The sequence below is a fragment of the Mya arenaria genome, chromosome 8, assembly GCF_026914265.1.
Source record: "Mya arenaria isolate MELC-2E11 chromosome 8, ASM2691426v1".
Lineage (NCBI taxonomy): Eukaryota > Metazoa > Mollusca > Bivalvia > Myida > Myidae > Mya > Mya arenaria.
In genome coordinates, this window is record NC_069129.1 from 25923183 (window position 1) to 25942830 (window position 19648).

General features: G+C 37.1%; 1 protein-coding gene and 1 long non-coding RNA gene across 2 annotated transcripts in view; both read right to left on the reverse strand.

Moving 5' to 3' along the window:
• The window catches only part of LOC128242162 (rotatin-like), a 62115-nt gene extending 51572 nt beyond the window's left edge, over positions 1-10543 (reverse strand). The window contains exons 1-13 of the mRNA XM_052959227.1: positions 10405-10543; positions 10014-10201; positions 9278-9467; positions 8354-8578; positions 7882-7966; positions 7157-7271; positions 6689-6833; positions 6092-6248; positions 5264-5426; positions 4532-4639; positions 3661-3849; positions 2894-3106; positions 2267-2379 (exon numbers count right to left, since the gene is read on the reverse strand). Of these exons, the coding sequence (XP_052815187.1) occupies positions 2267-2379; positions 2894-3106; positions 3661-3849; positions 4532-4639; positions 5264-5426; positions 6092-6248; positions 6689-6833; positions 7157-7271; positions 7882-7966; positions 8354-8578; positions 9278-9467; positions 10014-10201; positions 10405-10459 (1946 nt within the window). The 5' untranslated portion in view covers positions 10460-10543. The remainder of the gene's footprint in view (positions 1-2266; positions 2380-2893; positions 3107-3660; positions 3850-4531; positions 4640-5263; positions 5427-6091; positions 6249-6688; positions 6834-7156; positions 7272-7881; positions 7967-8353; positions 8579-9277; positions 9468-10013; positions 10202-10404) is intronic.
• A 5806-nt stretch (positions 10544-16349) lies between these two features.
• Positions 16350-19446, reverse strand: LOC128242167 (uncharacterized). Its single transcript, XR_008262547.1, has 4 exons — positions 19336-19446; positions 17722-17863; positions 17167-17480; positions 16350-16942 (listed from the first exon to the last, which is right to left on the reverse strand). It is a non-coding gene; the product is annotated as an uncharacterized LOC128242167 (long non-coding RNA).
• Between the last annotated feature and the right edge of the window lie 202 nt (positions 19447-19648).

Here is a 19648-nt window from a genome sequence, read left to right on the forward strand (position 1 = left end):
ATCCCAAGCTAGCTCTTCACATAAGCTACCTACACACCAACTTTTGTCAATATCTATCAATCCTAACTAAAGTAATTGGGCAGAAACCATTTTTCTATTTTTAGTAACAGGCGACCTTAGCCCCCCACCCCTCAAAAGCAATCCCAAGCTCGCTCTTCACATAAGCTACCTACACACCAAGTTTCATCAATATCTGTCAATGCTATCTAAAGTAATTGGGCAGAAACCATTTTTCTATTTTATGTAACAGTGACCTTGACCATTTTTCTATTTTAAGTAATAGTGACCTTGACCTTAGCCCCTCCCCACTCAAAAGCAATCCCAAGCTAGCTCTTCACATAAGCAACTTACACACCAAGTTTCGTCAATATCTATCAATGCTAACTAGTTATTGGGCAGAAACCATTTTTCTATTTTTAGTAACAGGGACCTTAACCTTAGCCCCACCCCCCTCAAAAGCAATCCCAAGCTAGCTCTTCACATAAGCTACCTACACACCAAGTTTCATCAATATCTATCAATGCTAACTAAAGTTATTGAACAGAAACCAATGTTTGACGCCCGCCCGCCGCCTGTCCAACGACAACCTCATTCTAATAACCCGGTTTTCGTTGAAAACCTGGTTAAAAAAGCTGTCAAAACATTTAAATCTGTGAGAGTGCAGCTTTAAAGGGACTAGACACCAGATGAAACAATTGTAAGGAAATAGAAAATTGTCAAAAATTTACATTAAAATTATTTGTTGTGTTAAACGCATTGAATATAACGTACATGTACTGATGTATCACATCACTTATGACAAATGTATCTATTGCAGTTTTTGTGTATTTTTCCAATTTAAAATTTACTTGGTTTGTCTTCCACATAAAAATACCATTGAAATTTAAAAATAGCAATTTTCTTTTGATCATGTAACTTGATGTATTATCGGCCTCATACTAGCTTGTATGAACAAGGCTCATTTGAGGAAACACTACATTTGCCGATTTTGGGACCATCTGAGGTCTTGTCCCTTTAAATGCTCCTTTATATTAATGAAACAAGACCCCAATGCCGCAACGCCGCATTAAAGCCGATTCTTTTATTTAACAATGCAATTTTGAAACCTAGGATTAGAGCTAGTGACCTAGTATTTATAACCAAAAAGACCCATTTTTAAACTTATCGGAGATATCGTTCATACAAATAACCTGATCAACAGAATCTATCCCCTTTGTGTGAGGAAAAATGAACATTTTATAAATACATCAGCTTTTCCAATAAGATCTGTCCCAGAGATCTAGTTTTTGACCCTAGATGACACACTTTATCATCTAAGACTTCTTGTACACAATTTTTTTTGAAGTTAATCAAAATTTAAATTTTTGAAAATATGGGTAGATATGAAATTCATGTTTGGGATGTGTGTTTATAAAATAGCAATTCAATTTAGTTGTTGATTGAAATTGATATGTTCGGTAAGCATAGAATTTTTCTATGACATCAGGAAAATATTTCCGAAGATTTGACCTAGATACCTAGTTTTTGATCTGAGGTGACCCATTTTCACAAATGTTTAAGACAACATGTAGACAAATATTCTGAACAAATTTAATAAAGATTTGACAGAAATTAATGAATTTTTATGACCGTGGAATTCTTTCTCCTAAGATTTGACCTTGTGTCTTAGATTTTGACCGGGGATAACCCATATAAAAGAATTTTCAAGATATTATGGAGACAAATATTCTGACCAAGTTTCATAAAGATTTGACAAAAATTGTTGAATTTATGACGTGGAAAGATTTTCCTAAGATTTGACCTATTGACCTAGATTTTGACCCGGGTTGACCCATATAAAGAAATATGCAAGATATAATGCATACCAGCATTCTGACCATGTTTCATCCAGATTTGATAAAAATTGTTGAATTTATTACTGTGAAATATTTCTTCTGAAGATTTACCCTTGTGATCTAGTCTTTGACCCGAGATGACCCATATTCATATACATTCAAGATTACATGCCGACAAATAGTCTGACCAAGTTTGGATAAACCATTGGATAAAAAATCTTGACTTTATTACATAAAATGAAAACTTTAACGCAGAATTGTTAACGCCCGACCGATCGCCCGCCTGGTTTTCGCCATTTTATAACCTTTAATTTTTCCATGAAAAATCCGGCTAAAAATGATGCACAAGAGAGAATAATTTTTCTTTTCGTCATATTCAAAACAAAAAAGAAGTCACTAACACAAAACCTGTGAAGGAAACATGTACTCACATATCTGAGCACAGTCTAACAGTCTCTGTGATGTAGTTCATGTGACGGTGGTACGGTAGGCTGTCAAAGGCTCCCTCACATTGGGAAAGTGTCTCCTTTGATAGTCGAGATGCCTGGAAAAAAAGAGAGAATTGAGCTTACTTCACTCTGGAAAGGTCGAGGCATGACAAATATTATCAACATATGTCAGTGTTCTTAACTCCTCGCAATTAGGATTTGGTAAGTGATAAATGTGTCAAGTGGTAATGACCTTCATAAATATGCTCAGTTTAACTATAGTTTTGCCAACATTTTCTCAGCAATCAAACCAAGACCCCTGGTTAGACTTTCTATGTAGCCGTATACAGAGCTATACAATTCATTTGACCTTAATTAAACTGATGTTTCTCTTTGCATATGAATAGGATTAATATAATAAAGGACTTCCACATATTTTAAGTTCACCTTTTGTGGGTACTATAGTATACTTTGTAATGCAACAGTAGTTGCTTTACCTGAAAACCTTAAAAGCAATGGGGTTTCACCTACAGTGGTTGCTTTAACTTAAACACAATGGTGTCACCACACAAGGGTGGCAATTATTAGGATGCTCCACCTTAAGATGCAATGATTTAATAATGTACAAACCTCTTCCTGGGCCAGATTCATAAACTTGCAAGTCCTCTGCAACGATTGGCAAATGGTTGCCGTAGCAACATACACAGAGTACCTTCCGTCGTCAAGGTACTGTAGGTAACCTAGCAACTGAAGCTGAAGGTCAGGAAGTGTGTTGCTAAGGGCTTCATCATATACAAGTGTGTTCATGATGGAAAGGAGATTCTCTGATATAACCCCTCGACACTGAAAAGGAAAACACAAGTAATGTAGATCTGCTTGATATTTGAAGGGTCTAAATTTTGAAATAGATCACATTCGATCAGGTTAACATATTTAAACCTGAAGAAACATTAAACAACTGATGTGTTCTGATCACTAAATAATAGAAAAAGAGAATACTGGCATTGTGAATAAAAATAAAACTTGCCAAAATTTGTTTGAAAAAAATAACATGAAATTTACATTTACAAAATTTAAAGCATAAAAATGACTTTTTTTCATCTTTTAACTGTACATTTTGTGAGCTTACAGAACTAAAAACGACAGGCTCAAAAATGATTTTAAGTCTATAGACATTGCTCAACCAAATGCAATGCAATTTTTATATTTCCTTTTTATTTACAGTTCTATTTTATTTTTGTCTAATTACTCAGGTGCAATGCAATAATCACTAACCTTCTTAACCTGAACACGGGGGTCAAGGGCCCTAAATCACATGATATATACATTGCTCTATGAAATGCAAACCAATTTTTATATTTTCAGTTTTATTTCCTTTTTTCCCAATAATCACAAACCTTGTCAAGTGGAACCAGAGGGTCAAGGATCCTAGCCAGAAGCACATGTAGACCAACCAAGCACTGCCTCTGCTGTACAAGGTCACCACGGTCATTATTAGTGTCATCAGGGTCAGACTTCAAGTTGCTATGGTGATGAAATTTCAATAGATCGGCCATGACATCTAGGCTTTCAATAAGCTTTTCACTCTGGAAATACATACATAACAAATAAAATTCATCAGGGTTATGACAGGTTGTTTTGCCACTTTGTCGTTTTTCTGAGGTTAATTATTAATCTGAATTGTGTTACTATTTCTAAGTTGTGCAAAAACATTTTCAACTTTCTATTATCTTAATGACATTCCTAATGATTAAGTGTACACAATGGGTTTGTTGACTACTTGAAAATAATTTTGGAATAAAACATATACCTTTCTTAGGTTCTATACACAGATTTTGAATAAAGGCCAAGAGTTACAATGACAACCATTATATCGAAGGTCATAGGTCAAAGGTTACATTCATGGTAATAACCAACATACCATAAGCCTCTCTTACACTGAAAATATCTGTCTTAAGACACACTTATACTTTCCCAAAAAGCCCTAGGCTGGCCCTGGCATAAGTGTTATCATGGTAACCACAATATCAAAAATACCACAATGTTACCATGGTAATGACCTTTGTAATCCAATCCACATTTGTACATGATTCATCTACAGGACTACACTTACAATTGAGCTGCCATGGACAGATCATGCCGAAGGCCTTAGGTAACCATTGAAACCACAATTACCAAGGTCAAGTCTACAAAATTAAATATTTCCATGGTAACAACCTACATACCAAAAGCCTATTAAATACATAACTTATCTACATATGCACTTACACATTCCCTAGCTGCCATAGACTGATCCTGCCATAGGCCTGGTGTTACCATGGCAATCACTATATCCAAGGTCAAGTGGAGAAGGTGAAGGACTTCCATGGTGATGACCTTGAAAAAAAAAATGTTCTGACTTAAAACACAAAAAAACTGGCCCTGTTTTGATAAAGATTTTAAAACTTATGTTCATAAACTTTCAGACATATCTCCATTTTTAGGGTAAACTGTGTTTCAAAACAATGGCATTTATTGCACAGATTCCGCCCATAACTCTAAGGGTATCCCCCAGCACTTTAAAGCAGCTTCAGGTTTAAGACTAAATTATCTTACTGCAATGGGCCAAGAATGATTAGTATTATTATACACTTAAAATCCATACTTTCCTTGCTTGTCCTGTATTTCATGTTATAGTTTATATATAAGACATTTCAGATGGTAGAATTGAAGTAATACCCTTATTTTCAAACAAAAACAGCCATAAACAACGAACACAAATGCTCATGTTTGTTTTTCTAGTAAAAGAAGGGGCATAACTCAACAATAAGTAAAGCTAGAGCCATGAACATAGGGACACATATGCCAAGGTTAAAGCTTTGGCATGATGCCAACAATGACTGAGCCACCAAGGCTACGACAATACCCGGATTCTATGAAAAACAGACAAGCTGAAAAGATCATGGCAATACTATTCAGTTCATTAACAAAGAACCGAAATGTATATCTTATTTTTCTAACCTGATCAGTAGAGCGTAGAAGTGGCAGTGCTCTCTCCAGAACCTGGGTACAAAACTGTGGAAGGGTTAACTGCAAGTATTGAAGGGCAGGGACATCCTCAAGGTCAATGGGTTCTCCTCTCCTGCCTTCCGGACTTAAGCCCACACTGGAAGCCCGAGATGTCCTGTAATATAAATATAAAGTTATTTGCTGAGGTCATGACAAGTTATATGGGCAATGTAAAGGAGCGATCTCTTCAAAGGTCAGTGGGATCCCACTGAGTATCAGTGAGCCAAGAATCATGAAAAAAAGATTATTAAAGGGGCTAGACACCAGATGGTCCCAAAATCTGAAATACATTATGTCCACAAGACAAGCCTAGAATTGTCATTACAAACTAGTATGAGGCCTAAAACACATCATTTCACATGATTAAAATATTATTTTGTCGCTGCCTCAGCTCAGTTTACTTGTTTAAAATAATGCATAATGGTTTCCCAGTTTATCATGTGTATGTGAAAGCAACATGATTAGTACAGATACAGATATGCTGTTTTTAAATCAACTTGAATTTATGTACAAACCCAGTAAATTTTGAATTGAAAAAAAATACGCAAAAACTGCGAAATATACATGTGTCATAAGAGATGAGTCCATGTTAAAGTAAGGAATATGTATACAGCATAAACAGTGTATACAGGTGTATAGACTGCTTACAAGTGTGTATATACAGAGTATACATGTGTATATACAGCATATATATGTGTATATACAGTGTTTACAATTTAAAAAAATGTGTTTATACAGTGTATATATTTGTGTTTACAGCGTATATATGTGTCAACATACCCAGTGGAAGAACCAGATGTATCTCCATCCCGGCCATCCCCCCGGGGGCGGGAATCAGTCCAACCAATCACCGATGGTCTTCCATCTCCTCCTCCATTCTGATTGGCTGATGAAGAACTGGAGGGTGTAGAGAATGGAGTTGGTGTGGTGCTGAAGTCTGAAATAACCAATGAAAAGGACTGTTTTATATTTCCTTTGAAGTATTCAACGCTCGGCCAATCACAGGTCCTTATTTCCTTACTTTGATTGGCAATCAGAATTGAAACAAATGAAATAGAGTGGGCCTGTCACAAAAGGCATAAAAAACAATAAACAATGCATTACTGAATTATCATTACTTTAGTATTGTAATCCAAACAAGGACAACCTTCTGTATCCACCTTTATATTGATTTGGTCAATCTTTTAGCATTAACCATGAGTTATAAGGGCATAAAGTATTTGACTACATGTATTTTATTTGTTTATACACATGTTGTTTGTTCCCTGCTACATATGATTGAAACTCAAAACTTGAATGTTGTTCAATAATACAAAGACCTTTTTTCAACCAATTTTATCCTTTCTAGCAATGATAAATCACAAAGTACCAGCTAACCTTGTTTTGCTGTGTAAAAGTTGGGATCCTGGTGACATCGTATTCTACTACGCAGACATGTGACATAGTCAGCCAATGTCCTTACAGCCTGAAGCCTGGCCACACCCCCTTCTTTGATTGGTCCACTCAGGAGTGCAAGCAGGTTCTAAAAATAAACCAGGTTCAAAATTGTAACGTTTGCAGTAAAATTGAGTTCTAATCCATTTATACAAACAAACATCACATAGTAAACTCATAAAAGATGGCCACCTACCCTAGTAGTTTTCAATGATATGAAGCATTCAATAGAAAAAATCTGAGAGAATAAACCCCACAATAAGAGCACCTTGCATCACACATTTAAGGCTTTTTGAGTCTATAAGGAAATTGTCAAATATTTAGTAATTTTCAGTCGTAAAATGTTGATATGGTCTAATTGCTTCTAATTTCACAAAAGATTTGTTTGATTTATGAACTTTAAGCAGTTACCTTGACAATATTAGGCCTCTGCAGGAAAATTTCAGCAGGAAAATCTTGGAAGACAACGTCACTTAGAAACTCGCACGTGCTGACAAGCATCGAGGCCTCCCGACTCTGGAGAGAACTGAAACAAGAATTTTCACAACACTATGATCAGATGAATAAATGATAAAAAGACACAATATGAAAATCATCCAGTCTTTGTAAAAATACCATGTTTTATATGATACTGCACCAAACATGATGTCTATCAAAAGAGGCAAACCTGAAGCCTTTTGAACCATATATTGAGCAAGGCATCGACAGGAAAAGGTCTTATGTTCGATTTAAATAAGTTGGAAATTGCTTGAGTTTCCAATCCCTTAGTTAGATTTTAAAGAATACACTAACAAATGAACAATTTTCAAGCATTTCCTAGATTCTAAACGCCAACATAAGAGTGAAATTACGACAAACATCCTTAGCCTTCATTTGTTATTTCTGATTTCGAGATTCAAGCACTTGCCATTTTGTGGGAAACAATATTAAATTATACGCCCATGCATACTCATTTTTACTGGAGTATGCGTAGGTAGCCACTGTTTGCCAAAGAGCAGACTTGACTATTTTCTGCCCAAAACACATGAGCTAAAAATGAAACACTGAATTACTGAATTCCACTCATGCCATTGGGTCTGATTTTCCCATCAAGGCCACATACATATGAACACTATTTATATTACTGTAGAACAAACCTGTTGGTGGAGGAGAGAACATGTCTGTCTGTGGGTGTGAGTGATAACCATGGAAATATGGTCATTCTAAAACAGCTACTGCCCTCTAAAAACGCAACGAATGTTTGTCATTAAAAACATCTAGCCAATTACAGTTTCTATTTAACCTTATAAGCATGCATGATATAAAGCAGCCTTCCCGTAGCAGATATTTCATAAAAATCGTGCAATTTTCCCCCAAATTATTTTCATTATCATTCAACTGTTTCACAATCACAACAAAAAAAAACCAATCCCCCACACAGAGACACACATCCCAAGATGATTGGCACCCCTCTTTTTTACCATAAAAAGCTTTTGAGACAGTGCTCGATATATTTTATATAAACTTATTTATATTAAACTTTTTCATTGTTTTGAAGGAAAAAACATGCATTTTAATCAAACAAAGTGTGTTTATGGTTATATTTGCTAACAGCAGGCTCTTACATACCAAGCCCCAGATCAGCTGCTGTGGGGTGACCCCCGGGCCCTGGAGTCATAGGCTGTTGCCCCAGATCTCCCTGACACCCCTCAAAAAACCCCAAAGGTGGTTCCCTGTAATCTGGTAGTCTGGCTCCATGCTCAGAAGGGGCATTGGTGCTAGGGGCGAGGGAATAATCCTGGGTATGACGGGTTGCTATGGTATCCACTGTGGTTTCTGCACCCGCAGTCATTCCTGAAAAATAAATACAAGACTTTATATTTCATTCCTATTTGCGGATTTGGTCTCATCAAATATACAAACTTTACACTTGAAAACCATTATGCACTATATTTAAGCAGGTAAACTCACAGAAGACAGCTACAAAATATTATTTTAATCATGTAAAATAATGTATAATTGGCATCATACTATCCATTGACAATTCTAGGCTTGTTTTGAGAAAATATTGTATTTGCATATTTTGAGACAGTATGCTGTCAAGTCCTTTTATGGCACTTTCACACCTTATTCCATGAGAAATGAATAACCCAATTCCTTGTTACAATAGGGATATTTGCCTTTGATGCACTGGATAACACTGAAATGTTTACTCATTGATATCAGGCTTTCATATCAACAAGAATTCTATAACAAATGTACTATAGAAATTGTAACACGACTGGTGATACCAAACCACTGCACCGCAAGCTGGCTTGGACTTCTTTTGAAAACTGTAAACTTTAGTGCTGCAGGACTAGCGGGCTTGGGCTTCAATTAACAACTGTATACTTTACCACTGCAGACAGGGCTACCGGGCTTGGGCTTCTATCAACAACTATAAACTTTACCACTTTAGTGTTTGGGCTTCTTTTGACAACTGTAAACTTTACCAATGTAGGGCTAGCAGGCTTGGGCTTCTTTCAACAATAATAGACTTTTGCCATCACATACCTGTATGGTTGTGTCTCTGATAGATACACTCTGGAGCATGGTCCAATCCAATATCAACGTCAGGCAGGCGCATGCAGTTCTCAAGCACCTGATCGACAACTGGTTGCAGGGCCGATGTCACATCTTTTCGCAGACTGGTCAGAAACTCAATAGCACCAATGTCTTGTAAGGTTTCTGCACCAGATGTGTGCTATATAAATAGAAAATAAATTACCAATAAGTTTGAAAATCTCTAGGGATTAGCAATTAAGAGTTATGGAAGGGTGCTGCAATCTGTCCTTTTTTAGAAGCGACCTCTTGTAACAATGATGAAAAGGATGAAAATCCTTTTTTAATTTATTGAAGTTTGCTTAAGAATGAAGAAAAATAGTTTTGTTTCGAAAAAGAAAACTTACAATAAGTTCATCAATACATACAAACTTTACATATTTGGTTGTTCTAACCTACATTTGTAATTTTACTTTAATAAAGCACACTTCCTAACATTTTAGGACAATTTATAATGTTAAGCCTGATACAATAAGGCCTAAAATATCATTTGGTTCAGGTCACCCGACCCTACCTATGAAAATAAGAGCTGACCATTTTTATAGTCAGTTGGTATAAAAAAATCTTCTTCTTTTTAAGTGTGTGTTTTAATATTTAGTTTAAAACCTTTAAAGCTTTATACAGAAGAATAAATCTGTTTCAATTGTTTTTCTGGAATTTTGACTTCAACTTCTCACATATACTGTACCTCTGAAAGCCTGCAGAGTAGATTGAGGACATCTGAATGCTGGGAAGATTTCGGGTAGTTGAACCATTCAAGGAGGCGAATAAACAAGTGGCGCTCTTGGACAAGATCAGAGTCACATATAAGCTTGTGCTCTAACTTGGAAAGAATATTCTCCAAGGCTCGAACACGAATCTCATCCAGATGGTGACCTGCAAACACATTATGATTTAAAAATAAAATTTGTCTTGGTCAAGATATTTGAGACTATAAGAATCCAGATAAAGTTTTACACCAAAATTTGGATCTCATATCTGAGGTGGAAGAAAAAGTTCTCCGCCTAAAGATAGAACAGGGAGAACTACATTAAAAATTATATTTCAAGTTATTGATATTCAAACGAAACAAAACTTACCCAGCTTCTTGAACAGAGCATTGAAGTCAACATCTTGTCTTAATGTTGACCCCATTTATTACTCCAAATGGAAACTGTCAGAGGTAGAAATCCCTATTTTATGTTATGTTTCGTTTTTGTCCGAACTTGTTTTGAAACATCCGCCATTGATTAAAGACTACTCAAGGGAAGTCATTCAGAATGAGTTGGACATATCGGTAAAACCTGAAACGGCTAAATTTAAAAATAAGCCGATATGTCAAACGGGGATCTCTTTCTTTATTATAAGACATTCAAGACTATTCGCGAATTTTTCCTGGAATCGATTAAAAGTTTGAGTGGACCCATGTATGACTAAATTACTTAATACGATATCGAGGCAGTCATTCATTTTGTACACACTTGGCAAAACCGACGAACATTTGATAAAGGTACTCGATGTACAATAATACCCGGACTTCCTTAACAACTGTGCTTAATTATGCAATGATTTATTTAACTAAGACGCCTTAAGATGTGTGCAGTTAATCAATGACAATGCTGCTCGGCAACATAAGCTAATCCTAAAACAGTTATTTATATTCCACTTTCGAAGAAATATTGTTTAAATTAAGGAAACAACTGTCTATTGATTTTAGCCGATGCATTTTCATTTTTCTTAATCGTTTGTAAGATCAGTCGACTAGAATGCATTCTTAATTATAAATGTGACCAACGTAATGTGTATAAAACAAACTTGTTATAATTACTGTTACTATGACTTTCTATAATCTCGTTTCATTACTATGAACAGTCGAACCCCGCTGGTTCGAAATCGCTTGGCTGGAAGTCCTCGTTGGCTCGAAGAAGTTAAACAATCCCGGTTGACTCGAATTTTTCGAGGCCCGAGGTATTTTCGCTGGTCCATGGAAGTTCGAGCAATTGGGGTTTGACTGTACTATCAAAATTGTATTGCGTTTGTCAATATTTATTCTTATGTATGTATTACCAAATACCATGTACATCTCCAGAAAATTGAGGAAAAAAGTGGTCTCTGTTTTAAGGGCCGGTCACAATGCAGAAGTGGGTGGGGAAGGTCAAAAACTGAAACGTTTAAAAAGTTCATGTTTTATTTTATTTCGAGGAACGATCTTTTTGGGGGAATGAAACATATAATCTTGGTGACACGTTTTTCAAGGGGTCCAACGTGTTTTGTGTTTTCCGAAATTTAAGTGTGGGAAATGTGTGATGCGGAATAAAATGGCGGTGTTCGAAGACATTAGTGGTGTTTTGGGAGGATATGTTCACCTGGTAAGCAAGTTTTATATCTTTTCTCGCAATATAAATACGCATACCCGGAGGTCACACGTGTAAGCTTCTATCAGTTTTTAACCTATGTTTCTAGAGGCATTAACAAAAAAGTTATTGAATGTATAAGCTGGACGATGGCTTGTTAATAGAAAATTGCGTGACTTGAAACTGTCTTTTTGTCAAAGTGCACCATCCTTGTACCTATTCTTGCTATTATTCATTTTGCATTTTTTTTCTTTTCGACGGTTAGTGCACTTACATGGTCACTATAAGGCAAATGTTAGTATGCGGAACTACAGCAAGGTACACGTATAGTGTGTAGTTGGTAAAAAATGTTACCATTTTTTTAGAATAACTTGTTAGAAAAAAGTATTTGCAAAGACCTTTGGCTTAATTTATCATGAAATTTAAGAAACAAATAGAATTTGCGAACAAATTCAGAAACAGTAGTGTACCAATATAAGAGTTTATTGCGAGAGCTATAAGTTCAGAGACTATCCGCATTGCCCCAGAAAGCCATTCTGCGTGAATTGGCAATGTAATTCGTATAAAAGAAAAGGAGGAATCGGGTAACTGGGGACGCCAGACTGGGGTGCAAATCAGTGCTCATTGCAAGAACTTATCGAACAATGACAAGGGGACAACCCACATTGCCGCAGAATGCCGTTCTGCATGAATTGGCAATGTAAACTGGAAGATTTTTTTCAAAGATTGAGGGGACCGGGGCGGCAGATGGTGGTGAAAATCAGTGCTCATTGCGAAAGTTAAGCGTAGATTGTTCAGAAAAAATCCGCATTACCTCAGAACCCCATTCTGCTCGAATGTACAATGTAATCCGGAATAAAAGTGGAGGTAGGTTGGACGGGTGCGGCAGGCTTGGATGCAAATCAGTGCTTGTTGCAGATTCTAGAAACAGACTATATTTTATATCTTTATCTCTCTGCATGCCAAGTATTCCTGGTCAGTCTGTTGGTGTACATTGCTTAGCGTAGTTTATAATAAATAGTTAGAGCACACTTGTGTTTCTTATTTATTATATCACATTAGTGAACATTGAACACACGCAACACAAGGAAAACAAAACATGGTGTCAAAAGTTATTTTTGGATTAACTAAATTTTGATTTGAACAGTTTTACATTAGTAAACATGGAATTTAGTGAATTTCAAGCACCACGCATGGAATTGGACTCGACAAATCTGCCAGAAGCATTCGAAAAGTTTGAGCGTCACGCGAAGCTGATGTTCTCCGGAGCATTGAAGGCAAAAACAGAAAAAGAGCAAGTGTCATATTTCCTTTTGTGGATAGGCGACAGAGGAAGAGATAGTACGTGGAAGGACATTTCGGAAGCTGATGCAAAAAAGCTCAGTACATTTTATGAAAGATTCAGAGCATATGTACAGCCAAAACTCAATCCAAATTTTGCACATTACAAATTCTTTAATCAGACGCAGGAGAATGATACAATTGATTCCTTCATTACTCGGAAAAAATAGTATATGACAAAAACGCAAAACCACTTTCAAGGTTGCAGGTTAATGACTTAGTACGATTACAAGTTGGAAAGATTTGGAAACCCGCTAAAGTAATTAGGATACACAATGACCACTATCATTGTGGACTTGGATGGTAGTGGTACAAATCAGTGCTCATTGCAAGAGATGTGCGTAAAATGTTCAGAGGACAATCCGCATTGCTCAAGAATGCCTTCTGTGTGGATTGTCAATGTAATCCAGAAGAATGCATTCTGCGTGAATCGGGAATGTACTAGTAATCCAGAATAATTTTTTAGGGGACAATCGGCATTCCTGCAGAAAGCAATCTGCGTGAATTGGTTATACAATCCGGAATACAAAAATCGGGGGTCGAGTGGCCGGTGGCGGCATGCAGCGGTGCAAATCGGTGCTTATTGTGAGAGCTGTAAGTAAAATGTTCTGGGACAATACTCATTGCCCCAGAATGCCATTCTGCATGAATTAGTAATGCAATCCGGAATAACCAAATGGGGGTCAGTTAACATCCGCCAGGCGGGAGTTTTCAGTGTCAATGGTGTGCGTTAGAAGTTCAGTAGACTATCAATAGTGTTCTTGAGTGAAACTCATCGTGAATTGTCAATGTAATTTGAATACAATGGGGATTTGTTGACCCTCCGATTTGTGTCCGAGTGCAATGAAGTGTTCAGTGTGTGTAAAATGTTAAGAGGACTATCCGCACTGTTAAAAGGTTATCTGCGTGAATTGGCAGTGCAATCCGGAATAAAAATTGGGCTGGGAATTTCTGGAATGACACAAGTTGGCGTGCATATAAAACGATTGCTCGTGTAAATGATTGATATCCGAATATATATATACAACGTCCCCATATGCCACTGGTTAATCACTTTTGTGTTTTGCATCACTTCAGACGAGCAACGCGGTATACAACACGGTCGGTAGGCTGGTCATGGGTTCTATCACAAAGGTCCGTTCCATAATGGAGCACCCTGGAAATTATTCTCCGCCGGGCGTGAGGGTGCATTTTCAGTGTCCAGTGTCAGTGCGTTAATAGTTGAACGGATTATCTGCATTTGCTTTAAAGCAAAGCAAACACTGTGATCAGGCCGGTTTATGGATGTTTTAAATCCAGATGTTCTTTTCATATGACACCTAAACCTGACAAACTGATTGGATTTTGATATTTTTGTACAAACGAACCCATGCTCAAGCTTTCCAAATAAAAGAGTGTATGTTCTAAGTCATTGCGCCTATAATTTATTTATCAATTTTATTTTGGACCTTTAATTAAATTTCAGCATTATTTTTTTCACAGCCAATAAGTGATACTTATTTTTGATTACCATTTTAATGCTGCACTCTCACAGACTGAACGTTTTACAACTTTATTTTTTGTCTTAGAACGAGCCAATTTATTCGAAAATGGAAACCAGTGATATAAGACTGCTGACAAAAATTCAGATCGCAGACTTTCATATTTAAGTTAAAAAATGATGTTTTATGCATTTTCCGTAAACCGTTAGTAACGGTTTCAGACATTAAACATTATTTTTCGAACAGAAATATGAAAATCTGCGATCTGATCTTTTGTCAGCAGTCATATACCACTAGTTTGCAGATATTTACACAAAAATGGGTTCAATCCAAGACAAACAAGTGGGCCCTGAAGGACCTGTATCGCTCACCCGATCCAATTCAAGTGTAAAATGTGGCCCCTAGAGTGTTAGCATACTTTTCCTATTATTTGACCTGGTGACCTAGTTTTTGACCACACATGACCCAGATTCAAATTTGGCTTAGAGATTATTAATATAAACATTCTGACCAACTTTCATGAAGATACAGATATAAATGTGACCTCTATAGAGTGTTAAAAAGCTTTTCCTTAAATTTGACCTGGTGACCTAGTTTTCGACCGCACATGACCCAGATTCGAACTTGGTCTAGAACTAATCAATATATACTTTCTGACTAAGTTTCATGAACATACACTCATAAATAAGACCTCTAGAGTGCTAACAAGCTTTTCCTATGATTTGACCTAGTGACCTGATTTTTGACCACACATGACCCAGATTTAAACCTGACTTAAAATTATTAATATCAACATTCTGACCATCTTTCATGAATATACAGTGAGAAATGTGACCTCTTAAGAGTGTTAACAAGCTTTTCCTTCAATTTGACCTGGTGACCTAGTTTTTGACCGCATTTGACCCAGATTCAAACTTCACTTAGAAATTATTAATATTAACATTCTGACCAAGTTTCCTGAAGATACAGATATAAATGTGACCTCTATAGTGTTAACGAGCTTTTCCTTTAATTTGACCTAGTTTTTAACCCCAGATGACCCAATATCGAACTCGTCCAAGATTTTATTGAGGGTAACATTCTAACCAAGTTTCATTAAGAATGTGCCAAAATTGTGACCTCTAGAGTGTTAACAGTTAAATTGTTGACGACGGACGATCAGTTCGTGCTCAGGTGAGCTAAAAATAAAAAAAGTTGTCAAAACGGTAAATCTGTGAGAGTGCAGCTTTAAAACAAATAGATTCCACTTTGTGTTGTTCCCCTTTTCTAATCTATTAATACTCGACAAGTTGTAACAGTTAGCACCAGATTGTAAACAAAAAGGATATGCACTGAAGGTTTGAAAAGTGAAAACGTCCGTGTACTTTATCAAATCTAAATAAAATTGTTAGTGCACTATCAATTTTGTTTTGCTCATTTTCCCCTTTGGAATACCTATTAGAAATAAAACCATTGCTTTTGTATCCTACACAATGCATGAAGTTTACTGAAATATGATTATCGTATTATTGAATTACAGCTAAAACAATTTTTAGTAACATAATTTGTCAGGAGCCATGTACTTTGCCGAAAATTTTAACTCCGAGAAATCAGTCTGTGAAGATTTTCAGAAAAGAGTTTAGGATTTTTAAGACAGTCCTATATAACCACGGAAAGTGCTCTTTATAGTGTGGTTTATGGTTTTTATATGACAAAATTCCCACAATATTAAGAAAGTTAATAGCTTATCTTTAAAAAGAACCTACATGAATCAAAACCTCTTGTTTCTTCACATATGTTGCTGTGTATTTATACCTGCACACGACAACACAAATAACAAATAAATGTAAGTTCAGCGCTATTTTCCTTTTATTTTTTTTATGTCTTTATTATTAATGTAAATGTGATTATAATTTATTAAATAATATTATGACAAAAACACAGAATAGAACAAATGAATGCTACAACATTAATGATGATGATGACGCGACAGTATGCACGGCGACTACACACATAATGTCAGACAACATATAAAACTTTTAATCTAAACAAGGAGCCTGTGCCTGTCCTTGCCCCACTCTGTCACCATCTGCTCGACCCAAGTCTCCATATGTCACCATCTGCTCGATGAATAATCCATAAAGTTGGCAACGGTGGGGTCCTCCATAGACATCCGTAAGATGGCGTTCAACGTTTGATTCTGTAGTATGTTCCGTAGTACGTCGGGCCGTTTTTACACACAGCAAGGCCAAGAACCCTCACTCGCAGTCGGCTGTTGACTACAGAAGAAACAGGCCCGCAGTAGCTAATAAACTTAGATTAGGCATGGCACCCCGCAACGGTCCGGACACCTTCAGCACCATGACTGTTGTAGTTGCCTGGCGGAGTGTCGTGTCCTGCGTGATAGTGTTTTTCAGCACTCGGTTTTTAGGGGCGGCTTCACTGGCATCTGGAAGAACGCGGGTAAATCGGTCCGCCAGCATCTGTAAAAAGCAATGTCAGATATGATTTTTATATTTGCATATTGAACTACACACGTCATGTTTCAAAACAGTAATTTTAAAAGAGAATGTTTTTACATATGTTGAATATTAGTAAAAAATAGCATTTTTGAAACACATGTACTGTTGTGTATTTTCAGAACATTTCCGTTGTGAATAACAGTCAACTTAATTATCTAAGAATGTCTGTACAATGGTCGTTTTACTCTGCTTGGTCTCCGGCCGGTAGGGTGGTAGGTTTGAATGCACAGAACGCTTCCAACACGGGGATGTGTGGAAATCGCTGCTCAAGGTTGCTAAACCACGTCATCAATGAACTTGTCGTACACTTGCTCCTTAAAGTCAATGTCGTCTCACGGCTTTGGGCGGGTAAATTGGAACGGCTGGTTGATGAGATGGTCAATGGCCTGTGGAAGATGCTGGAAGTTCTCCCCAGGGTGCTCCTTCACGGAACGGACTGTTGTGATAGCACCCATCACCAGCGGTACGTACCGACTGCGTTGTATACCGCGTCCCTCATCTGAAATAGTGCAAAACACAAACTGCAAAAGCGATGTAACCAGTGGCATGTGGTCACGTTGTATATATATATATATTTATATACATATTCGGATATCAACTATGTGCACGAGCAATCGTTTTATATGCACACCAATTTGTGTCATTCAAGAAAAAAAATGTTGAAGCTGTTTCAGTTTCATAAAATGTTAAAAAAATATGAAGTTGTCTATATTTATGCCACTGCTATTTCTTGAACATACCTGCAGGGCAAGTGACAGATTTGCCAAGACCGGCAACAAGTCGGACATCACCAGGAGAAGCGCCACGAATCTGTACTGCTGCATAAACACGGCCAACCACTTCGGCACGGCGTCACATCTTTCTCTCGACTCGTGTTCTAGACTACAAAGGATCACGCTGGTTATAAAGCTTTTATGGGGTTATTATGGCCACTAACAATTGTACCAAGTTTAAGGTCTAGTCTTAGTAGATTGTAAATGATTAAGAAGTTATTTGGACAACTTGGTAAATGGTGATTTATTAATAATAATAAATGACATTGAGGAGCATCACATTAAAGCCCGATTTTTAATTTGACTATGGGTTTTTTTTTAATGGCGTGTTGGAAGTAATTAAAAATTTGCTTTTTTACTACCATTCATTGTTTAGAGCAGAACTATATGTAAAGAGTGGACTTGCATTGAAATATTCTGACCAAAAGTCATGAAAAAGTTTGAGGGTAGTACGTACAGTTTTAAATCATGTTTAGATGATGACAGACATTTTCAGATAAACATCCTCTTAGCAGCAGGGAATAAGTAAATATGAGGTTATTTCAATAACCAATCCACCATCACCATCCCATCCAGCATCCCATACACAATCCGCCTCCCATACACCATCCTCATCCCATACAACATCCTCCTCCCATACACCATCCTCACCGTATACACCATCCTCATCCCATACACCATCCTCATCCCATACACCATCCTCACCGTATACACCATCCTCACCATATACACCATCCTCCTCCCATACACCATCCTCACCGTATACACCATCCTCATCCCATACACCATCCTCACCGTATACACCATCCTCCTCCCATACACCATTCTCACCGTATACACCATCCTCACCGTATACACCATCCTCCTCCTATACACCATTCTCACCGTATACACCATCCTCCTCCCATACACCATCCTCACCGTATACACCATCCTCACCATATACACCATCCTCATCCCATACACCATCCTCACCGTATACAACATTCTCATCCCATACACCATCCTCACCGTATACACCTTCCTCATTCCATACACCATCCTCATCCCATACACCATTCCCACCCCATACACTATCCCCTACCATACACCATCCTCCTATTATACACCATCCTCCTCCTATACACCATCCTCCACCTATAAACCATCCTCATTCCATACACCATTCCCACCCCATACACTATCCCCTACCATTCACCATTCCCGTCCCATCTAGCTGGCATCATTTCAGGGAGAGAAATACAGACAAGCTTATAATCTACAGAAATCAAAGTGTTTGCAACAAAACTGCTTACCTCTGACGAGTGTCAGGTACAAGCTGCTATCATGTGCCAGTCTGTGTCTCAGGGAGTAATCATTAAAATGTATGCAACAGAACTGCTTACCTCTGATGAGTGTCAGGTATAAACTGGTATCATGTGCCAGTCTGTGTCTAGGGAGAAGTCATTAAAATGTATGCAATAAAACTGCTTACCTCTGATAATGTGACTTTTGCTATTATCTACAAGGGTCAATCTTGTTATAAACGTGTGACTCATTATTTGTCAGATAAATGTGACTATTGCTATTGTCAATACAAACCTTGCAGTATAATGGTCAGTTTGTCCACTGCAGACTTTTTCACCCCAGGATCAACTGAGAGGGATGTAAATATCTCATACACCTTCCACAACTCATCCACCTGTAAAGCATAAAAAACAATTTAAGAGATAAATAGCATTAATTTAAAACATTTAACAATCCCTTCTTTAAAGAATTATATGACAGTCTGTTTATATTCCTGGCATGTATAATTCTAAGTCAGTTAGACTTAGAGCTATCACTGGGTGTGATATATACCCTCCACAGAACAATTTCTGTAAAAAATAAGTATAATAATCAAAAGGCAATAACT